This window comes from Corvus kubaryi, unplaced genomic scaffold (assembly GCF_017639235.1).
Source record: "Corvus kubaryi isolate FWS band 111438036 unplaced genomic scaffold, C.kubaryi_AGA036_p1.0 71, whole genome shotgun sequence".
Classification (NCBI taxonomy): Eukaryota; Metazoa; Chordata; class Aves; order Passeriformes; family Corvidae; genus Corvus; species Corvus kubaryi.
In genome coordinates this window covers 8,334,321-8,358,112 of record NW_024582059.1, presented here as the reverse complement: position 1 = coordinate 8,358,112, position 23,792 = coordinate 8,334,321, and the positions used below count along the sequence as shown (strand labels likewise).

The 23,792-nt window shown below is 37.2% G+C and overlaps 1 protein-coding gene across 1 annotated transcript in view; it reads left to right on the top strand.

Annotated features, from left to right (window-relative positions):
- Positions 1–23,792, top strand: part of PDGFC (platelet derived growth factor C) — a 124,294-nt gene that overhangs the window by 60,126 nt on the left and 40,376 nt on the right. The window contains exon 2 of the mRNA XM_042049869.1: positions 11,617–11,812. Within this exon, the coding sequence (XP_041905803.1) occupies positions 11,617–11,812 (196 nt within the window). The remainder of the gene's footprint in view (positions 1–11,616; positions 11,813–23,792) is intronic.

The following is a 23,792-nucleotide window of genomic DNA, read 5'->3' as shown; positions in this document are numbered from 1 at the left end:
AATACAAATTTAGCCAAAACTGGCATCCAAAACCCCTTCCGAAAAGGGAGTGAAGAGACTGGAAAGTGGTTTTCATCAAGTATCCTAACCTAGTTTACTGTTCACCTAGGATAAATTATCAGGAAAGCAGATCTTATTTATTGGTGGAAAGATGGGCTTCCATCACACATCACTGTTTGTTCTACCACTGACTCTTAAGGCAAAGCCTTTTTGTCCAGACTGAAGCCAATTGGCTTGGGCAGTTTTTGAGCTTCACTGCTAAGGGTCTGCTTTCCTTTTTGTTTGCAGGTTCTCAAGGACTGCAGGGACACTGCAACCAAAATGCATTTTAGGCATTGATTTCCCCCAACCCTCCCCTATGCCTGTCTGTGTTTTCCAAAGAATTTGAAGAATACTGAAGGGTGGTATGGATGGTTTGGCAAAGGTTAAAGTTTTTAGAAAGGTAAAGTCACGGGTCTGGCTGAGTTCTGATCCTGAGTGACACTGAGGACAAGACTGTTGTGGAAAGCAGCGTACTTCTCATGCTGGATTTCAAAATGAGCAGAAGCTTTTGGTGCAGTGCTGATTGACCAAATTATGTTAAAGGAATGTAGCTCTGTACAGCATTGCCAAGACCCTTGGGAAGATCACAGTTTTAAAAGTTTCAATGTTTTAAAACTTGGATAGTTTTAAAAACGTTAAATGGATAAATGGGAAACTTATCTGAAACTAAGGATATCTGAGTGACTTAAGAGTTTCAAATGTCACTTTTCATATTATAACTGTGAAGCTTTTTTCAGATGAACCTATATAGAGCTTTTTGATATTGGATTAAACGTAACTCTCTGAGAAGATTTTTGTATTAAAGACAGCAGAAAAAAACACTAAATCATCTAGTGATACAAGCTTGGGCTTATTGTATGAAAAAAATCATAAATTATGTGTGAACAAATAAAATCATAAATTAAGCTGGGAAATAAGGTGAACATTGGCAGCTTTGGGGAATGAAGCCTAAATCAGTATTACAATAGGTTTCTGAGGACCGCAGCACTGCATATAATCTTTTCAGTGGCATAAATTGTGACTGATGGTGCTTGGGCCCTGCTGTCAGTCCTCCTCGAAGACACCTGCTATACTAGATTAGCAAAAGGGTCTTTTGGAAGTGTTTTTACATAAAATACCATGTGCAATACACTAGCCTAGGGGGTACAGGTTTCTTATGGATGCTCTATTATGCCTTTATGGTCTTTGGAAAAATACAAAGGTCACAGGAAAATAAGGATAAATTATTTGCAAATGTGAGGTTATTGTTCATCTGACTTCCCTGAAGAGTAAAGGCTGGATGATCAGTTAGGCTTGTACCACCTGAAATTACCTGAAAATGGCAAGTTATTTAGAGAGAGTGGCAAGAGTTCTCTCCCTGAAGCTAGAAAATTTCTCTGTCCTAAGAAAATTCTCATCAGTTTGTCTAAATATCAGATGCTTGCCATTGTGGTCGGTCCGTAAGAACAGATCCTTGGTTTTCAAGTATATGTGAGTTCAATAGCCAGCAGCATCAGAGATGCATGATAACAGAGTTATTAAAAAATATTATTTCTCCATATGGTGATTTTATACTGTACAAAATTTTCTCATTTTGTCCTTGCAGAACAACAGACTGTCTGCTGTAGCTGGACTTGTGTTTCCTTTCTAAATTTCTTCTAGACATGCAAATACTGGTATGGAAGAGTATTTTCTAGTGTTGCATGATTTAACCTTCCATTCAAAGATATTAGAAATGAGTGTTTCAAGTTTGATTTTGTTCTGAGTTCTGTCTGTCTGAAGGTGTTCCAGTTCAGTAACAGTTGCATTGCATTTGTCTCTGCAGATCTGTATTGATAGGACGTGATCACTTCACCTGCTAGAAATCAAATTTTAGTAAGCCAAAGACACCATATTATTCCAGAAGCTTTGTTTTAACAGGATAACACCAGCTAAAAGATTTCTTTGCTTAAATGGACATCAAAGATGTAAATTTTTTTGTCTCTGAATTTGGAAGTATGGTATAGTCCAGTTCAGAAAATATGTAAGGAGATACTAAATTATTTATTTGTAATATTTTCTTTGTTTCTCTTGCCTTTTTAACACGAGGATATTCTGGAGGTACATATTGTGTACATGTGAGGTAAGCCTGGGACAATTTTCAGCTGGCTTTTGGAGGTTTCCAGTAACAATGTCACTTCTGTAATAAGAGTTTTGCTTAGGACCCTCTGAACTGAATGGCACATGGGCTTCATTCTTATAGTAACTCTTGTTCTGTAGGTAGAACTAGCCCTACATGTGCTGCATTCATGCCTGCAATTGTAGCACACAAACTCTTAAATCTCTGGTTTTCTTTTACCTCCTCTCTTACATGACCTCATCACTGTAATTTTCTGACTAAAAGTGTTTGCAGTAATGCTTTTCAAAATGGTCTTGGGTAGCACTTTCTTTTCAGAACTTAGAATAGGACTGATGACCTTTATAAATGTTTGCATTGCTATATTTACAACATACTCCACTGTGTGAGGAATTAAAAAAATAAAATCTATGCAAATAGCAGAACAATGCAAACAGCAAACTAAAGCATTTCAGGGCTGGTGTTTCTAAGGATTAGGGTAGTAGTTTTACCTTTTTTTCTTCTTTCCACCTCTTGAAACATGATCAGGCTGGGGTTATTTTCATTCTGAATAATACCTAAAATGAGAGAGAGCTGTTTAACACATACCGTATCCATAGAGTCTATTTATCCAGACTGAATTCCACATGGACCATGGATAATCTTTTTCCCAAATGTTTACTAGTATCTTCTCTTAACAAGTGCTGCACAATATAAACTGAAGGCACCATAAAGAAAAGGGACACAATAAAATTAAGCCTTGCTTTTCAGCAAGGTCTGACTTAAGAAGTGAAAGTTTCAAACGGTTTGGATTTTAAAGAATTTTGTCTATAAAGGACATGAATCACATGCATTTAAAAGCATATAAAGAGCCATAGCTAGTATTAGAAAATGAGCTACAAGTAGCTTTTAATAAATGGCATTGAAACTAATGCTTTTAATGGAGATGAAAGGAAATCCAGGTTCATTTTACTGTTTTGTTGAAGTTATCTTCTTGCACTTGTAACCACTCTGTGCCATGCACAGTCTGGAAAATCAGGGTAATACTCAGGATAATGCTCTGTTTCTCTGTCCCTTCCTATCTCTGCTGGTATGTACAGCTTTTCAAGACTGACTGATACTGTGTGGGCATGTGTGTGGTCTCCAGTACTAACAAAGCTAATTTTGGATGTAGCTTGTAAGCGCTGTTGTAATAAAATTGAAAACAAATTGGAAGTGCTGGGCTTGAACATTTATATGTGATGATTTTTACATTCACTTGAGTTTCTGTTGTTGCTGTAGATACTATTTATAGTTATACTTCCTGTTGATGTTTGTTTACATTTCAGAATTATGTTTTTCAAAACTTTCCTAAATCAGTTCCCATAGGAAAAAAGAAACACTTATTTTTAGTAGCAGAATGGGAAAGATTACAGATTTGAAAATGCTAATATTTCTTCACACAAACCTCCCAAACACGTAAGACATTAAAAATACTTTTTTTTTCTTCTTTATAAAGTAAATAAATGACCTTGTTATCTCTTAGTAGATATAAATATCTCCAGCTGGGCAAACCTTTTCCTGGTTTCCTGGTTAACTGTTCGTGCTTACTTCCTGGTCCCTCTCAGCATTAAATGTTCCTGCTTGACCTTTATACTGAGATTTTTTTTCACGTATAGCAAGTTGTACTTTTCCAAGGAGACTTGCAATTCCTTCTATCCCACACCATTTAATCATGTGTGTGTTAAAACCTGGGTGAGTAGCTTTCAAAAACTTTTCCCTTCCTGAGTTTTGTTATCGTTCAGGACTGCCCATTTTACCTGGTCATTATTAAAGAAGACTGAATCTGATGTTCTAGCCTTCTACAAGATGAACCAGGAAAATGGATCCATCACTGTATGCAGTTAGGCTTTGCTTCAGCTTCAACAATTTTCAGTATCTATTGAAATAATTTTGCATAGAGGGACTTGTGAGTGGAGATTATGTAAAACGCTTCCCCCTTCCACAGGGGAAGAGAAAATAGGAAACAGAAAACATAAAAAATGTTACGTAGCATACTGATGCTCTCGAAGATAGCAGAAAAGAAAAATATTAAGAGTCGTCTTGTAGGAAGATGAGGAAGTCACAAAGAGCTCGTGCTGATGAGTGAAGGCCAGGTATTTAGGCTGATTACATTTGTTGTCTGCCCTGGATACTATTGATCATGCAGCTGTTTGCTATCTGCCAATCCTTGTAATGGTAGGGGGAGTGATCTACTCAGAATGACGGTTTTCACTATGTTTTCATTTTCCTTTCTCCTTTCCACTCTTTCTCCCTCTATTTTGTTATGGTTTTGTTTTTGTCATCACACTTCAGGTACTTCTTTGAAATTCAGAGACCATACTGCAAATATAAATCAATTGTAAATCATTCAAAGTGAAGAAAAATGGGAATGGAATGAACTATAATGTAGTGCCTTTAAAACTTCTAAAACACTTTCTGATGGACATTTGATATCTTTTCCTGCTTATATCTTTGCACCTCCAGAAACAAAATCATAACCCTGGATTAATTTGATAAATATGTTAATAATATTGGTTGTGGAAAGAGGCCAGAATTTTCTTTACTTAAGTGATGCCTTTTCTGTTCGAGATGACGCTGGTCACTCAAGCTAGAGGGCAGAGAGAGGGAGAAATCCTTGACTAGAGACTGTATATTATATGATAGTTACTTACTGAATAATAATTTTTCTAGGAAAAAGCCACTGAGACAAGGAAAAATGCGCAATAAATATCAAAAGGACAAGCTTGGTATTTATTTTATCCATAAGAGAAAAGAAGGATGTTGCTGTAATAACTTTAACTGCTAATTGCTGTATCGCAGAGTTCTTTGTTAATTTTTGAATGACCAGAATATGTATTTGTCTTATGAATATGCAATGTAGTAATAATGCTGTTTATTTCAGGATGAATAAAGCAGATCATATTATTATCAGTCTATTATACCATAATTCTAGCAGGTTTATGTATTTAGTATAGTTGAAATTCCTTTCATAGTCAAGTCAGCAGGGGCTTTAATATCAGTTCCAGTGTAGCCAAGGCTTTACCTGTGGACATTGGAATAAAAGCTTATTGAAACACTCTACAATAATTAGATCTTTAAGCATGTGATAACAGCAAAAAGTTACCTCATCTAACATTTAGCAAAAGGAATTCTTTATCTTGGCTAAAATGTAGTATTTATCTAGTTTTAAAAGATATTGAGAAGTTCAGGACCAAGACTGCGTTCCAAAAGAATTTGGTCTGAAAACAGATCTCAGTAGAGGTTACTTTTAATGGAAGAAGATCTACTATGCAGGAAAAAAAAACCAACAGCAGTCAGCCAACCAACCTACCAACCAACCAACCAAAAAAAAACCACCAAAAAGCCACCCCTGTTTAATTGCCATTCTCTTCTTTGAGCAGAAGCCAGAGTACTAGGCAAAGTGCTGGCAGAATACTTTAAGGTTATATAGTATAAGCTTGTAAAGTAAAAGTAGAAATTCATTTCTGTTTCTTGATGTGATTTTGAATCAAAAAAGGTTTGTTACTTTCTGATTAGTCATTATTATCTTTTGCAGGACATTAAGTCACATAGCTCTTTTGAAACTTTATTAAATCTGTTACTGCAGTTCCATGCTCTGTTGCCCATTTATGTCTTTTCCCCCTCCACCCCTCTGTCCTCTCTTTCTTCCTTTTGTCCTTCCCTGTTGGGCCAGCTGCCAAAACTGAGGGTTCCTGAAGATCAATTAGAAAGCTTTTTCTTCTCTGCTCACTTCATCTGTGTTCAGTTCTTAACAAAATGTGAAAGGCAGAAAGACCTTTAGCCGGCAGTCAAATAGTGTATGATATTCAGTGCCTAAGGTAACAGTACAAATTTGATCTCAAAATAGTAACTGAAGAAAAAAGGAATAGGTTAAATTGTAGGATTTAAAAAAAAAAATACAGTTCTTCCATACAGTCATCTTGAGTTGTGTGAACTAGAATTTTTTCACATGCCTTTCCAAGTGTGTGAGTTAAGTACGTGTCAGAGGGAGGAGTAATGTAAACAAAATGTAATCTTTCTCTTACACATTTCTAGTTTGTTACTTTATATCCATGCAATACTTTATAAATTGTACTTGTTACATTTTCCAATTTTAGTAAATGTGCAAATTGTCATCTTTCTAGTTAGAGGTTGAATTTATGATGCTGTGATAGTTGACAGATCACATGTATATTGTGTGTGTGTGTACTACGGGTCGTGCTCATCTCTAATTTCTTACTAATACCTGAAGAATCATGTCAAGACTTAAAATAGGTAGCTGTATCATAGAAGCAAGTGAAAATGGAGAAATCCATGGAAGATCTGTCTCAAGAAGTGTATCCCAGAAAAGCCACAGACTGTACTGCTTAGGGAAGCTCTCTTATGAGATACAGCAAGTCGGTATTAAGTTTTCTTTTTCTTAGTACTGGAAAAGTTGATGATGAAAGCAAACAATGTGTGCTTCAAAAACATTTCTTGTGCTGCTTGAGGCACAATGGTTGGAAGAATAGAGTGCTTGCTTGGATAGGTTGAAAACTGGCTGGATGGCCAGGCTTGAAGGCTCAGCTAGTTGGTGGCAGGTGGTGAGTGGACAGTGAGGAGTCTGGGCTTGTTTTGTCGGAGGAAGAGAAGGCTGTGATGCAGGCATAGCAGGCCCCCAATTGCCTGAAGAGCAGTTGCAAGGGGTGGACAAGTTAAACTCTTCCTGGGAGAAGGTACAGAGTGTAACACCAGAACAAATCCTGAAAAAAAACCCATCAAAAAAGCCAAAGAACAAACCCAACACAAACCAAACCCCACCCCCCATCCCCCAGAAAAACCAGAAAAACCCGCACAAAAACCTCCTCAAAACCAACAGAAAAATCCTGGCTAAAAATTGCTGCTTGAGAGGATCAAATTGGACATTAGGAAAAACATCTAACCTAGGGAGGTAGTGCAGCAATGGAACAAGTTATCCCAAGGTGCTGTGGAGTTTCCATCTGTGAGCATTGTCTAGAAAATGCCAACCCTCCAATGAATGTGCTGCTCTGGTGTGAGTGGGAACTGTAACCTAAGCAGGAGCTGGGACTGGAGGTCTCGGAGGTCTCAGAGGTCTCTGCACAGCAGCATTTGTATGACTTTGAGTGACTTTACTCTGATAGCCATTTTATATGCAAACAATATAGAACAGAGGTATTTGTCTTCAATTTTCTGCCAATAACAGATGATTTCCCAGTTTTTCTTTTGTGCCTGGCAAAAGAGTTAAATTTCTTTTGGCTGTTGTATTCAGATAATAGCTAAGAAGTGCCTGGAGGCAACTGAATCAGAGACAGGACAGAAGGTCCTGTATGCCTTGAGTTACTACTTTTCAAAGCAGGTGTACTGCTTCTTGAAAGTCTGGTGAAAGAAGAAGAAATAGCATGTTATGTTACATTTCAAAGAATTCCTTCTACAAAGTCTCAGTTTTTGTACAGATGGGTGTGTTGTAAAAATTACACGGGATTGCTGTCCGGAAATCCTTTCAATTAATTCAAAAACCCTTCTTCCCTCTGAAGTTCTATGGTAATGACCAATGAGTTACTGGCAACTTTTGTTTCTCAGTTTTAAAACAGAAAATTCACAAACTGCAGCATTGCTGTATACCTGAAAAATTTCTAATGTTTATTGGTAAATATTTGGAGTTAAGACTTTTTTTATGTTTGAATTTGGCTTTATTGTTTTTAAGCAGTGATAGCCACACATGAGCTAATGTTCTTTCTGAAGGCCTAAAAGGTTTTTTTCATAATTTAGGTCTATCAGATTAAATCAACCAAATAATATATATTAAGACTGTGTGATTAGCAGTACTGTTGTCCTGTTGTGAAATAAGTGTAGTTGTAGCAAAAGGATTTAAAAATTAATTTTACCAGTACTCTGTTACCTTTTAAGTGAATCAGTGCTGAGGTCATTATTCCACCCATGGTGCTCCACTCTTCTTCTAGAGTTCCTCTTCTCCTGAACTGCATGCAATTTGTCTGAGTTTTAACCATGACCCTTGCTAAAATGTAGAGATTACAATGTACAAAGAAGGAGGTATTTGCTATATTTAAAAAGTGTCAGCGCTGATCTTTGTGAAATGTGTTGTGCCCATGGGGGAAGAGACTTACTTTGAAGTAGACAGGAATGAGCTTGTCTAGTGGGTGGGTTTAATTTCAGTTTACAGTGGCATCTGCTGATCTGTTTGGTGATACTCTGGTTTTTCATCTGCATAACTACATTGGTGGAAGGGTTAGGCACTGCCGTGCTTTCAGAATGCCTGGAATCTTGTAATTTTCAGGGGCAGACTTTCTGCATTGATAGATGTATAAATCTGGTGATAGCATCTTGTACCACATCAAAGACGACTGTGGTGACTCATTCTTCAACTTCAGGCTATGTTAAGTGTGTGCTGTCCTTTCCTAATAAGTGTAACCGTGTCATATCTCTGGGTCAGCTCAGGGATTTCTCCTGTCTAGTTTGACTCATTTCCAGGACTTTCTCCTGAAGATGATCTTAGTTGCTCATCGTCTGCTGAAGCTTTTTACTGAAGATGCAAATATGTTGTTTTGGCCCTCCCCATTTTCCCAGTGTGGTATTGTTGTCTCCTGGCTGAGATGGTGCCTTGTCTACCTCAATCCTCACCTAAACTGATGCTTCAGATTTATACAATGCTGTTTGTACAGTAATTTTTTTTCTATTTTTTTCCTTTTTTTTATTTTTTTGACAGTGGAGGGAGATCAGGGTGAGGGTGGGGTGGATGGTTGTTCTTAGAAAGGCAGACAGACCACAGCAGCTATAAATATAGCTTTGGAGTTCTACAGCTGACTGCTGTAAATCTGAGTGAGCTTGTTACTGCCTTTTTAGTGTAACTTGGACTGACTTACACCTAAAATAAAGCCAGGAATTGCAAAGTCGTTCCACAAAGAACAGAAACTATAGTTTCCTCTTAGCCATGCACAGGTAGCTGTGCTTTTCATGCAGTCTACTCAAAGAAATTTTCAGACCATCCATGAACTCAGTAGAAAAAGGCTAGTGTTTTTGAGGTACACTGGTACAATTTATGTAGACCAGATAAAAAAGGATATTGCAGCTTATCTAAAGAGAAATAACAACCTTCATTCTCCAGTGACAGCAATTACTTGCCTTTGTAGTCATACAAAGTAATTCTTTTGTAAGAGAAGAAATTCCACTGTGCAAAAGCAAATATTTGAAATGGAGCAAGTGGTGTGTGTGGGAATTGGATATGTTCATGTAACGCTGTTGTGTGTAAAGTAAATAGATATTTTTCCATTGCAAATGGAGGAGCTTGAAGGTACTGGAGATGCAGTTCACTAAATTAGTAGATATCTCTTCATTCCTTTTCCCCTTTTTATTGACTTCTCATTTGGTATGCCTAGACTATTTACAGTCCTTACTTGCAGTGCTGTTGTTATCAATGCCCTGATGATGCAAAAGAAAACACCTTTTAATATGTTGGGAAATATATCATGGTTTGTAATCCTGTTTGTGCTTTTAAAGACAAAATGTACCACTAAGCGTAGTGTCATCAGATACCACACTTTGACATGTTTATCTGAAGTGGTGGTCCTTTGAATACTTTGGAAATAGCACTCTGGTGCACTAATCTCTGGAAAAGTAATTTTTATTATTGTTAGCTCCTGTGTTTAGCATGCAGCTCTCAGCTGACAGACTGTACATTATAGAAAAATGTTTGTGACTCAGCTAACAAAAACCCAATGAAGTATCTAAATTAGGAATTCTGGTTTTGTGCCTATTTTTATTATTACTGCGTGCTGTCCTCTCTTACTGCAGTCAGTCCTTTGCAAGTGTGTGTGGGTACTGGCAGGACCACACTCCATTAGTTTTTTATAGGAAGACATTCTACTCAAAAGAAAATTTACCATTTTCATACCACAAGTAGAAGGCACAAGTCCAGAAGAATAGAAAGCAAAAGCTTGTCAGACTTTAAATTATATTTAAGTATAGATTAATTCTTTTAAAATAGCAACGCAGTCTCTGTGGCCTTCTTTTCTTGCACTGCATTCATTTAGCTATCCAGATTTATATGTGGCTATAATAAGGCAGAATTGCACTATGTATTTTCATAGTAGACTGAAGTATGTATGTCTTTTATAACTTCAAATGAATGTTTATCATAATGCTGGTTATAAAAAAAAAAGTCAGAAAAATAAGGTAAAACATATAACTGGAAAAAAAACAATGAATAGCTGGAAAGAAAGTAAAGTTAACTCTCCAGTACAAAAGTACAACCTTATTTTGTTACAAAAGTTATTAATAGGTTCCGTTGAGAATTCCTATAATTTACTGAGTGAAATATCAATCTGACCATATACAGGTTTTAGAAAAAGATGGAAATGATAGAAGTCATGTGCTATAGCAAAAAAGAGATGGTTTTCATTTGATATGCTTATGGAAATAAATTTTCATTGTTTAGCAATCTCATCGTCATATGTCACAATGTTAAAATGTATTAAGATTAGGTCAATACCTTTTTTTTTTTTTACTGCCAAATACCCAATATGAGCTGATTCCAGCAGCTGAATATGCATTCTTGTGAATATTGGATGCTTTAGAGAATGAGGTTTCTTGAGTTACTGTGAAGATAATTCTTGGGACTCTGAAAGGCGTGGCTGCTGCTCACCAGAGTCCTTTTCTTTTGGTTAACTCCTCACAGTTACAAATCCATAACCTGTAGAGGTTTTTTCAGTAGTTTCATTGTTACTGTGGGCTTTAAAAATCAAACATAGTTGCCTTATTTCTTTTGACTTAATTTCCTGACATGTTGTGAAACATTCATTTAATTTTACATGTATTTAATCTAACAATGTTTTGAACAATGTTGAGGAGTGCCCTTGATTGAGGCTTGTCTGTAAATGGCCTATTTCTTATGCTTGGTGACTTGCCCAAATTTCCTCAAGCATGTCCCACTTTCAGTCCTCTGTAGGGACAACTTTGCTCTGATACAGTCCTCAGGAAGGGGGCAGTCATCAAACTGGACCAAATAAATATCAAACAGTCTCCACTAGCAAAAGACAAATTCGAATCATCCCTTTTGTTGTAGATCTGAGCAGACCTCTCCCTGTAGCCTTGTGAGATCTCTGCAATCTCCAGTAATAAAGAACTGAAGCTGTCAGCAGGCTGCATGATGTAGCCCTTGGGCTGGTGGACTTGAGAAGTCCAGTCTTGTAGTCGGGACTTTGCAGTCACATTTCTCTTATTTCCACTTGAACTTCGGTTCTGCTTTCTAAAGAGCAGTTGAAAGTTGGGTTTGAATAACTTTTTGCCAGCAAAGTAATACTTGCGACTCTTGTGTTGTTACTGTATGGATTTTTCAAGGAGAAATTCTTGCAAGATGAAGAAAACAAAACAAAAGTGTCTCTATCTGTGCATACTTATACAAACACTTCAGGAAAAGCAGAAGGAATGAGTATTGATACCTCTGTTTTCTGTCCTTGCTGTAGGTGTGCAGGATCCTCACCATGAGAAGATAATAACTGTGACTACTAATGGAAGTATTCACAGCCCCAAGTTTCCACACACGTACCCACGCAACACTGTGCTAGTGTGGAGATTAGTAGCACTTGATGAAAACGTATGGATACAGCTTACTTTTGATGAAAGATTTGGGCTTGAGGACCCAGAAGATGACATTTGCAAGTAAGTTACTTTCCCTTTCACTTAGGAGATTCTGAAAGGAGGTGTTGGGGTATGAAAAAAAAATATATTGCTTGAGTTTTGCAAAAATTGACACTTGCACATTAATTTATTTATAAAATGCATCTTTTAAAGTGTTGGTTTATGGGTTTTTTTTATAGTGCCAGAGGAGGTTTTCATGCTTGAAAGCTCTGGGGTGCTCCCATTTTTACTTCTGCATTCAGTATCTAGGCCATAGACATACTACAACACAAAAATATGGTATATTTAATCTCCCTCTCAAGTAAAAGTTTTGACATCTGGGAAAATATTCTTGACACAATGTTAGAATTATGAATGTCTAATTTTTACAGAGAAAATTTTGGTAAGTTGCCTGAAGCAGAATTCAGGTCATGACATGAGGTACTACATCCCTGTTCAAGACAAACCCACATGCTACTCTACAATATTTCAGTGGCCTTAAATTGTCCAGTTGTCTATGAAAAACAGCACTTAAAGTTCTGTGCTAATTGACATTCTTTATCGGTACTGGTTTTTCCCTGACTTAAGTAAGTATCTGCTTGCTCAGTCACTGGCAAAGGTTTCTGTAGGACTGGTGGAATCTCTGTTTTCTTCCCTGATTCTCTGCTGAAGGCTTTGTAATTTGGGACAGAAACAATCGTGACATGAGAGGCATCAGCATGAATGTAGTTCTGAACCAAGCCATGTGGTTGATAATGTTTTGGGTGTTTTGCGAGGCAGTAGGACTGACATGTATATTTCCTGTGGGAGGGTGAAAGAGGAGAGATCCTAAACTCTTGTATCCTGTATCTGTCTGTCATCGCAGCAGCACATCATAAAAAATCCTGATGTGTGAATAGTGGTACATTGTCTGGACTCTTTGGTAAATTAAGTAGCAGATAAAATATGTCATTTAAATGGCATATTCTCCTCTAATGCTTTCGCAGAGAGGTACTTCACACAAGATTTTTGTTTCAAAGTAATTTTTTGTTTGTTTTTCTGGTTTGAGCTTTATTTTTTTGTACCTCATATACATATTTGACTTGATTCTTGCTTTCAGTTTTTCTAATTAACTGATATTCCATTGGTTTTACATCTTGTATCAACTTTTTATGACAAATTTGAACTTTTAGAGGTTATTTTTACACTTGTCCTTAATTTGGGAGAAGGTGTTTATAACAGATGGATAAACATCTTCCTTTCATAATTCTAAAGGGAGTAATTACCAAGGCCATGTCAGTATTAGACTAACTACTATAAATATATGTTTGCTTGAATGGGTGTACTCCCTTTGTGCAATAATTCTTTAAGTGAAAACTTAGCTTCCTTTTTCTTTTCTATGCATATGGCAGAGTGATGTGGCAAGTGACAGAAAATCCAGGTAGGGTGACTCATGCGTCCACTTGCAAAAAGAGAAGTAAGATAAGTTAAAATATTTTACAATATTATAACTAGAATTTTATTTTAATTGGAGTACATTTATTTTAAGTAAACGATGTGCAAAATACAAAAGTATTGACAAAAAATAGTAATAAATCACTCAATCTTCACTCAGTTGTAATCTTATCGTGCTCGTATTTGTGCAGGGATACCAGGAAGTTGTATGAATGCAATTCCTGATATGTGTCCTACCGAGAAAATACTGGGCTTTTCAGCTGGGAAGAATAAAAAGAGAGTTACAGTTCTCTCTGAAAAAGATTTATATTTTTGATTTTAACCAAAATAAAAAGCATAGCTAGGATTCCTCTGAACTTTAATCTCAGTAACAAGTTCAGCGAAGGAAGAGAAATTGCACCTTGTTTGATGTGAAGGGAGTATAAATAAATGACAAGTTGAGGAGATAAGTAAAACAGAGAGAGATTAAATATGTAAAATAATTCTACACAGGTCAAGTAGGTTACCAGTTACCAGAGTAATATCTCTTTATGAGTTATGTCTTGCATTTCTTACCTCCTAGAGTTACTAATAAAATTATGTATACTTCTTCCAATACTCTCTGTAGAAAAATTAAGGGGTTTTTTATTGACTAGATCCGACAGTATTTATTACTTCACTGTGTTTCTGCCATCTTGAAACACACAAATCAGTATTGTTGCTGTAGACTGTTCAACAATTTCTCCAAAAGCAAGTTTATATGACAAAAGAGAGAATGAACTATCACATGAAGTTTAATCTATTATAATTCTATACCTTTAGTTCTGACATATGACTGAAACTAGGTAAAAACTGCATCCAGGGAACATTAGACTTTCTATGCAACAGTGCACAGTATCAGGAAATCATTGTCTCCCTTCTGTAGTGTATGAGACAACTTCACAGGTTATCTTCCGTGGTCATTGTCAGAGTTTTCAGTTCCTCCACCTGTTTCTTAAGCCGCTCATTCTGGGTAATGCCAGAGCTTTCTCCATCATCACTGTAGACTGTGGTGCCCCGCAGTGTCAGCTCATAGGGCCAATGAGAGAATATGCTGGAGTACATCAGCTTAAGATAATTAGCCATTTTTAAATCTTGTAGTAATTCAAATATTGCTTATACTTTGGAGTAAAATAAAACTTGAACATACCCAGTTGTACAATGGTAGTGGTGACTAAAAAATGTCATGGATGTATCCTGAAGCTATGGCAAGTTTTTTCCTGTATCTCGCTGACCTCCACATTCGGATATCTTCAAAGTCGGCCCTGAAATTTCAAGCTGTTCAGTGAAGTATTTTCATCTAGAGCAAATATCACATTTTACAGATATATTGCAGGTACCAGTCTAGCCTCTACTTCAAATATTTTCCCAAATGCAAATCAAAGTGATCCTGCATGGCTTTCTTTTATTCTTACTTGCCGTTCAACTTACAGTATTTACTAATATAGCAAATTTGCATCACAACAAATTCTGTGTTTAAGGCTGGCCCTCCTGACTCAGCCTCACCTGTAATAGCATTAACGTGCGTGTTGTGCTAATTCGCAACAGTCTGAAGCATGATTGCTGGGTCAGTTTAAATTATAGGTTTTTCAGAATAAAATTCTGGTATTTTGCCTGTATTTCACCAGGTGATTTTAATCTTTGTTTTACAATGGTGATGTACTTGAAATTCATGCAGATCATGTTTGCATTCCTTTAAAGACAGTAATTTTTTTTTTTTTTTTTTTTAACAATAGTTCAACTTCATTTGCGCTTGATCCTTCCTATGGACAAATTTTAAGAATCCCACTGTGTCCTTTCCAAAATGAACACAAACTCGACTTTATTTGACAAATAGATCCATGCACATTTCTAGAAGAGATTTAGGTTATTTGGTTGGCAGTAGGGATATATAAATCTCTGCAATATTGCAGTAGTTTCGGTTTCATACGCTTTGTTTGATTTCAGTTGTGACTTGAAAAAGAAAAATGTTGCAACAAAAAAAATCCCCCCGCAAACCAACCAAACAAAAAGGAGAATTATGTAGCTCCTGGGTGCTTTGTGCAGCACTGTTTACATGCTAGAAGTGGCAGTGAATTTCTAGCAAACAGAGGCATTGAGGATTTGGATTGTGTACGCCTGCCCTTTCTGATGAAATAAAAATGGAGTTTTTCTGCTGTTGATATGGTAGCTGATATGACAGGTCATTATTTTCATGATGCTAGCCCCTAAATCCTGTTTCAATCATAAAACCATTAGACTTCTGTGCCAGACAGCTCCTATTGCCAGGGAGCTGCCATAACTCTTCTTGACCAAAAACTGATTTTTGCTCAGCTGTTGCTTGTTGTTTGAATTTGCTGCTTTCTGTCGATAAGAACATGAAGTGATAACAGCTTTATGATGAACTCCTCTGTGACAGGAAGACACACATTTAGCTTTCTTCCAGGAAGAACATGGATGCTACAGTTGCCCTTAAAGACAAGTCTGATGATGTGAGTTGGTTGTACATTGGAGCATTACAATGGAAGGCTGCAATAGGAAAGGAAAAGAAAAGAATCTTTCTTCTGTTGGTAGCATGTGTCAAACTTGCTCTCTCCCTGTGCATAGAGTGGCTCTAGCTGTTCATCTTAGTAGTGGTTGCAGCTGTTCTTTCTAATCATCAGATGATTACGGTCTGACTTTTATTATACGTAATAAAACACAGAAATGTATCACAAATCCAAAGTGCAATTACTGTAGATAAGGTGATAAGGATAAAATACATGAGTAAAAGGCTGTGGAACTAACTGATAGTAGAATAACAAATACCATTTTACCAACATCTTCATATTAGGATGGTTACATAGATTTCCAACTCTCATTGGTCCTCTAATAATTTAAATTATCATTTATAATTTGTTTGTTTGTTTTGGGGGGAGGGAGGTTTTCAGCAGGTGCAGATGTGAATCTGTTCATTTACATGTATAAATAAAGCATTAATCTATAATGTCTTGAAAGAAATTTAAAAGCTTGTCTACTTGATATTTGTAATATGTAGAACTTTTATCTGCAGAAAATTAGTTAAGCTGAAGGCAGCTGTCAGTATTAAATTAGACTAAAATCTGTGCAACTTGTTTTTCCTCTTTATTTCAAATTCAATACTTAATTTTTAATCCTGGGAATGTTCTTCCTCTGAGGATTCTTAGGATGATGCTTTATTATGCAGTGCCACGTGTATTAAATTCATTCACTACCTCCCCTCCCTGTGTTTCCTTAGGCTACTTGCCTTCACTTCAGATATGTTGTGACTGAGCTATTGCCCTCCATTCATGGAACATTGAGATTCGGTGGTAGAAGCTGTAATCCAGACTGCTTCAAACAGTCATACGTGTTCCTAATGAACGTGCTGTAAGGAAATTGTTGATAAGAATTAAAAAATTAGAAGATTTAGCTTAGTCTGATAACAATGGAAAAAGTGTATTAAAGAGGAAACATACTGTCTTTCGTCTGTGGCTATGAAGAAGGAAAATATTTACTTAGCAGTCTTTTTTTCTTTTTCATAATTTGTTTCAAATGGGTTCTAGACAGTGATAATTTATAGTAAACACAATAAAAAGACTAAACATTTTGTTGTGTAACTTTTCCAAAGAGACCTTTCTGTGTAATATAAGACACAATGAGTTACTTGCACCATGTGGAGCTTCCTTTCTTGTTATTATTACAAATCTGAACATCTAGTAAGTGGAGTGAAATATGGATGCATAACTGTGACTCTAATGCCTCAGTAAAAAAGAACAGAAATTTTGCTTCTGTTTTGCTCCTTTTTATGGAAGCACCTTGCAACATCAAGAGAGTGCATGCATGAAAGGATAATGTCAGCATCATTTTCTTCTAGACAGAAGAAATTCCATTCTACACCCTCCCCCCTAGGGAAGAAAAAAAAGTTTATTTTTCCTGTTTTTCCTTGGGTGCATTATAGAGTCAATGTTGGTAGGTATGTGAAGACCACACTAATATCAAGCATAGATTTGTGAAAGAAATACACCCCTTCATATAAAGTATTAATTCTGGGGCTTTTGAGGGCAACAATTCTTTATCAATGTCTAGTTCCCGAGAAAATTGTTTTCTGGACACAACTGATGGGCTGTCTTTACTATCAGACAGTGTTAAATGCTTCTCATTGGCTGTGGTTACAGAGGGTGAAGTTATCTCCTGAGTAAGTACAAAGTTCAAGTTGGCTTTGAATAACTGGATAAAGACCTTTAAGTGAACTCTGTATTTAAAGTGGAATTGGTGCAGACAATGTTCACTGTGACTCATGTTGCTAAGTAGCTGGGCTGCTGGGATTTTTACTGCTTCTCCACATACTTCTGAAGAGGAAGGGGTTGCTGCTGCCACCTTTATTTGAGAATTCAGAAAAGAGTCCCCAAAAGTTTTAAGGCTTCAAACTGGAAAACCCCCAAAAATTGAGTACCAAAACCTGCAGAGGCTTAAAAGCAGAGATGAAAGTTACAGTGAGGACTAATACTTAAAACTCTTTTCTTACAGCTGTTGCCTTGGAATATCAGCGTGTTCAGTTTTAACCACCCGTTTTTTTATGAGATAATCACCAACATGATATGATGTTCATATTGATATGAATATTTACCATATTGATACGATGTTCAACAAGAGCAAGGGCTGGATTCTGCATCTGAGATGGGGCAACCCTGGATGTACATACAGACTGGGAAATGAGAGGCTGGAGAGCAGCGCTGCAGAAAGGGCCCTGGGGGTCCTGGTCCATGGCAAGCTGACCATGAGCCAGCAGTGCCCTGGCAGCCAGGAGGGCCAAGCGTGCCCTGGGGGGCATCAGGCACAGCATCGGCAGCCGGGCAGGGGAGGGGATTGTCCCACTCTGCTCTGCTCTGCTCTGGGGCAGCCTCACCTCGAGTGCTGGGGGCAGGTCTGGGTGCCACAATATAAAAAAACCATTAAGCTGTTAGTGAGTGTCCAAAGGAGAGACACAAGGACGGTCAAGGCTCTGGAGGGGAAACCATATAGGGAGCAGCTGAGGTCACTTGGTCTGTTCAGCCTGGAGAGGAGGAAACTGAGGGGAGACCTCATTGCAGTCTACAACTTCATCGTGAGAAGAGGAGGGGCAGACACTGATCTCTTCTCTTACAGTGACAGGACTGAGGGAATGGCCTGAAGTTGTGTCAGGAGAGGTTTAGGTTGGATATCAGGAAAAGGTTCTTCACCCCAAGGGTCGTTGGGCACTGGAACAGCTCCCCAGAGAAGTGGTCATGGCACAAAGCCTGACAGAGCTCAAGAAGCATTTGGACAGTGCTCTCAGGAACATGGTGTGACTCTTGGGGTGTCCTGTGCAGGGGCAGGAGTTGGACTCAATGATCTTTGTGGGTCCCTTCCAACTCAGAATATTCTGTGAGATCCAATACCTGGGTGGGCAGGGCTCTGTTTAGGTGACTCTACACATCAGCAATACTGAGGTGTCTCATAATTGGCTGTAATTTCTGCAAAAAATGAAACCATAACTGAGTTAAAATTTATTATAGCTCTGTTCTGTGACTCAGATCCATTTGGAAAGGAATGATTCATTAATATACAGGGTTATAAAAAGCATATAAACTCTCATTCCTCAATACAAAATATTTAATTTTTTCCCAACACATAAATTACTTGTTAATAATTTCTATTCAAAGTCTGAAAGGGGGATATATAATTTAAATGGTTGGGATGAGTTCTAGCGTTCAAGTGCCTTGGTTTAATTGAAATACTGATGGCAGAGAATTAGTATGAAGTACCTAATTTAATCTGAAGTCCTTTGTAGCAGCATTGATATTTTATCAGTGGTAGAAAGGTGGCATTTTAAGAACAGTGTGTAGAAAATAGCATAAAACTTGTGTTAATACAGGCTGATGGAGTAATTTCTTCTGATGCTTGTGGAGTGGCTTTTTATGGTTTTGATTTTTAATTGTTGGATCCATTTGCAAGACAACTAAAAACTAGTGCCAGTACAACAGAGGTTTGAGTGTTAAATGGATATAAATGGAGGATGAGAGTGGGGAATGGGGATCAAAATTCGTAAGAAGTTATATTGATTTAGGCCTAGTGTCCTCTGATTATCTAAAAATTTTTCTTTTATATATAAAGAAAAAAGTTTTATACTACAAAGGTTATTTCTCTCATGTCAGTTGAAATGTAACAATATTATTTCAATTTAATGAATGGAATTCTAAGGCAGAATCCAATAGATTTATGCTTCCTGCTTTCTTAGTGTTCTGAAGAAAAAGTGAGTGGGTTTTTTTCATTAAAAGAAATTTCTGGATATGTTTCTTCTTTTGAAAAAACTGCAGTGGAATTTTTTTTGTTTTCTTGTTGGGTTTTGGTGGTTTGATTTATTTGGGTTTTTAGAAATATTTTTCTTTTGGATATTGCATGATTCCAGAAAAAAAACATTATTCTTTGATCGCCACATAATTCAAACATTAACTCATCTTTCAGCTGGTCCCATCCTATTGGTTGAGCTGCTGTCCACTGTTCACGCTGTGGCAGAGGTGTGTACTGTATCCAGAAGTATATCCTTTCTTTTGGGTTCTCTACTGGTTATTAAAAGTTGCTTTATACCATTCTCATGATAGGAGATTTATAAGTGTGACAAAGCAGATATCGCAGGCAATAAAAGAAGATAAAAACAACTCAGAAAATAAAAGCTCAGTATGATTATAACTGAGGCTACTCTGTAACATGCATTTCCTAAGGTTCAAGAAGAGTAAACTCTTCTATTGTACAGGAAGGGATGATAGCTGCAAAACTGCATTCTCTAAGCAAATCAGAATGAAACATAAAAAGGAAGAGTGAAGGAGATGCTTCTCTGAGCAGAATGGGAAGACAGCAGAGCACAGGTGATATGATCAGAAGGACACACTGCACAAACTTAGGGACTGCATTCTTGCCCACCCACTTTTCCCTCAGCTTCAGTAAATGCAGCATTCATTTTTAGTATCCACTGTTGCCAGAGGACACTATAATAGATATTATTTTGGAAGTAATTTGAAACCTCTTTTCAGAGCCCAGATGAATGTGTAGGAGAGTGATTGCTGATGACTGGGCAGTTGACATAATCCCTTACTCCTTTTTCACACCAGAGACTACTGTCATTGACAAAAAAAATAATTCAGGCTCCTTAAAATTTCTTTCTGGTCCTCTCAATCTCAAGCAAGCTGTTTGAATAAAGTAAACTGTGTCTCCGCTATCAAAATATTTTTTGTAAACTGTCCTAATCCTAATTTATTGCTTCTAAAATTGTTTTATGTTACCGTACTTGGCAGTGTTTCTAATGGTGGAGACCAAAGTTATTTTCTTTGAATGTGAATATGGAACTGCTGGGTCTTGCTTCTTTCTAGGGTGCTCTGGGAACAATTGTTATTGATGGAGTTCCCCTGCTCCCACCCCACCACTTACTAAAATAGAGAAGTAAATCTCTACTTTCAGGGGCAGAAAAACATCCTGTAAGCCATCACCACCTGAGCTCAGGGACACAGACCCTGTAGCCACCTCTAGTTTCTGGCGTGGCTCAATTTAGGTCCTGATGTCAAGACAAATGCGAGCTGCAGAGTCAGGCCCAGCAAGATAATCTACATTTACCCCGTGTAGTATGCCAGTAAATATGCCAGTTCAAATATAGCATAGGCTCCCTTCCTGGTGTTTTCTAATTACTGAAAGAGTAAGTACCATTACGATGTTAGGCTCACCATCAGGTGTATAAACGGGAATAGCAGATGTTCCAACTGTCCTGTTCCTGGATGGACAGTGTGTTTCTTCGCCTGTTACGCAGATTTTCTTTTTGATAGTTCCCCACTTGTCCTCTTCCTTTCTTCTTTCCCTCTCACTAAAAGCTGGGGATGCTTCTTTAAGTGTGTCGTCAACATTTTATCAAAGTATGTTTCTCACATGCAATTGTAGTTAGACAGCATTGCCAGTAAGTATTGTCAGTCAGACAAGTTAGTTACAATCCAGTCTTGCACTTGATGCTGCTCCATTAGGATAAAGTAGAAGTAAAATATAATGCAATTTACATTAATCTGTTCTCAGCTGATCATCGGGACATCTGAGAAGATGCATGTGCATCAGAAACTACAGTAAGAAAGATGCATTATTATAAAAATATTAGATGGTCATGTGGGAGTGTCATAGAGCTTTTATAAGGTAAAATTAATAGACGATCTCATTTTCTGAAAGTAGCATGTGAAGAGGGAGACCAGCACTGTAGCACGAATTAATAAGACATATCTCTATTAAGACTAGCCTTTGACTCACATACTGAGGCTGGACTAAAACCAGATTTGCTTAATTTAACGACCATCAATTTATAACTAGTAAAACTGAAGTGAGAGGAAACTTCTTACACTCCTTAGGTGAAAAGTGATCTCCTGCTAGGATTGGGAATACATATTTTTTCTGGCTCATGCAGGCTGTTCAGTTACATTATAGAGTTTTTTCGCTTTCTGTTTGAGTAGCAATTACTAGCCTGTGGTGATGCAGAATATCAGACTTCGTGACAACTGGTCTGTCGTGCATTGGTAAATCCTGTGTGGTGCAGGTGTAGCTGCCAAGAAGCCACATACTATTGTATTGCTGAGCTAAAAAAAAAAAAAAAGGTATTTTCATTAAAATAACATAGATAGAGCTCCAGCCTCCATTGAAGTAGGCAGGAGGGAGGGAAGGGAAAATGCGAAACTTATCCAGGTGGTAACAGTGTTTGAACACCAGAGGCTGCTTCGGGGGAAGGGAAGCTGCCTGCACTGCCCTGGAAGAATCTTGGGGTTGCTAAAAATGCCCCTTATGCTCCTTATGGGTTTTTTTCACCCAAAACTATACTTTTGAATATTGTTAGGAAATTGCTTAGCCAATAGTTTGCACATCATTGGCTGGAGCCACTGCTGCATTCCAGGATTTATATCCTGGAATATCTTGGAGCGCATAAAGAAGAAATTACTCTTTGGGATACTAAAATAAGTATTTCTGTAAAAATGTGATTGTGTGTTCACAGAAGCTGGAGCAGATACATTGACCACTGTGAACAGTGTGAGTAGAGGAAGAAATTTTATAGTGGGTTAGAAAGAGTGCTTTACAGCCTCAGCTGTAAATGTGAACTCTAAGGTCCATTAGAGGTTTTGGTTTTCTACAAAATGTTGATCTGTACAGTAGGAACATGTGATTTATTATGAGCACTGTAATTCCCAAGATAAAATATACCCGACTTTACGGAGGAGTCCTGGGAAAAAGTTGGTGAGGCATCTAGTTCTCCAAAATGTGGAATGTGTGGTACTGTACAGTGCAGGATACTTACTGAGTGGATTCACTGTCTGAGGAGAGACAGCAGCTGCATCTGTATGAAGGCAAAAGTGCTTTGGAGAGTGCAGTGTCCAGTGCAGCAGGACCCTGAACTTTGGTGGTCATTTCCACATGATGTTTTATTGTAAGGTGGTAATAATAATAATAATAATAATAATAATGATAATGATAATAATAATACAGTAATAGTTTGCATGGCAGAAGACAAGGACAAGTAATAGAAGTGCTACTGCACAAAACAATAAGAATACTTTGTCCTATTGCCATTTTTTGTTACGTGTGTTATTATTTCATTCATAACTTGTGCAGAGTACTAAGGAGATCTGTGGTCCACATATGCAGTGAATAGCACAAAGTAGACAATTGAAGATAAACAGTACAAGAAAGGGTTTCATGTAAATGTTACCCATTTTTTAGTCCTTGAAAAACAACCTTTCCAAGTAACTTCTAATTTGGGGGAAAATCTTTTTTATTTAATGCATTTTAGATAACTACAGGAGAATCTGTAGTTAAATAGGAAAAAGGTAATTGTATCATATTAACTGTGAGCGTCAGAAATCTTTGGAGCCTTCATTTTCCCAGAACTTCATTTTTTTTGTATTTTAAGATAAAGGCCAAAGTAAGAACATGGACTGGGACATCATTTGCAGGCTGATTTGTATGTGTACATTTTTTTCCCAAGCACACCAATTTTCCCAAATTCCTCTTTGATACATAGTAATAGTAGTGCCATGTACTTTTTTGGTTTATGTCTGTGTTCTACTCATAACATGCCATTTTTGGACCAAATTTAGTCCATATTTTAAAAAATTTAAAAATATTTCTTATTCTGACTGGCATTGCGAATACTGTCATTCTGTAATACAAGGAAGACAAGTAGAGGTAGCTTCTAAGAAATTTGACAATCGGTCATTTGAAAGGGAGAGTTTGGGAAACCATCTTCTTTCCTTACCTCAAATTCTGATCTGCAGGATTATACAGTCTCTTTCTATAAGATTCTTATTCAAGTGTTTGAAATGCTGTATCAATAGAAGTTGTACAGGTATAAATTAGTTTGTAGAAGAGGCTGAATTCTGTGGTTCTGCATTCCTGAAAATACTTGTTTATGTTCTTAATCCATATCAGTAGTTTAATACATGCTTAAATAGTTGCAAGCTTGCTGTCTCAACATAGAATTGTTTCTGTTTCAGAGCCTGAAGTATATTTACCAATGTATCTAGTTGGCAATTTGTCATTCTTGTGGAAAAGTTAATGT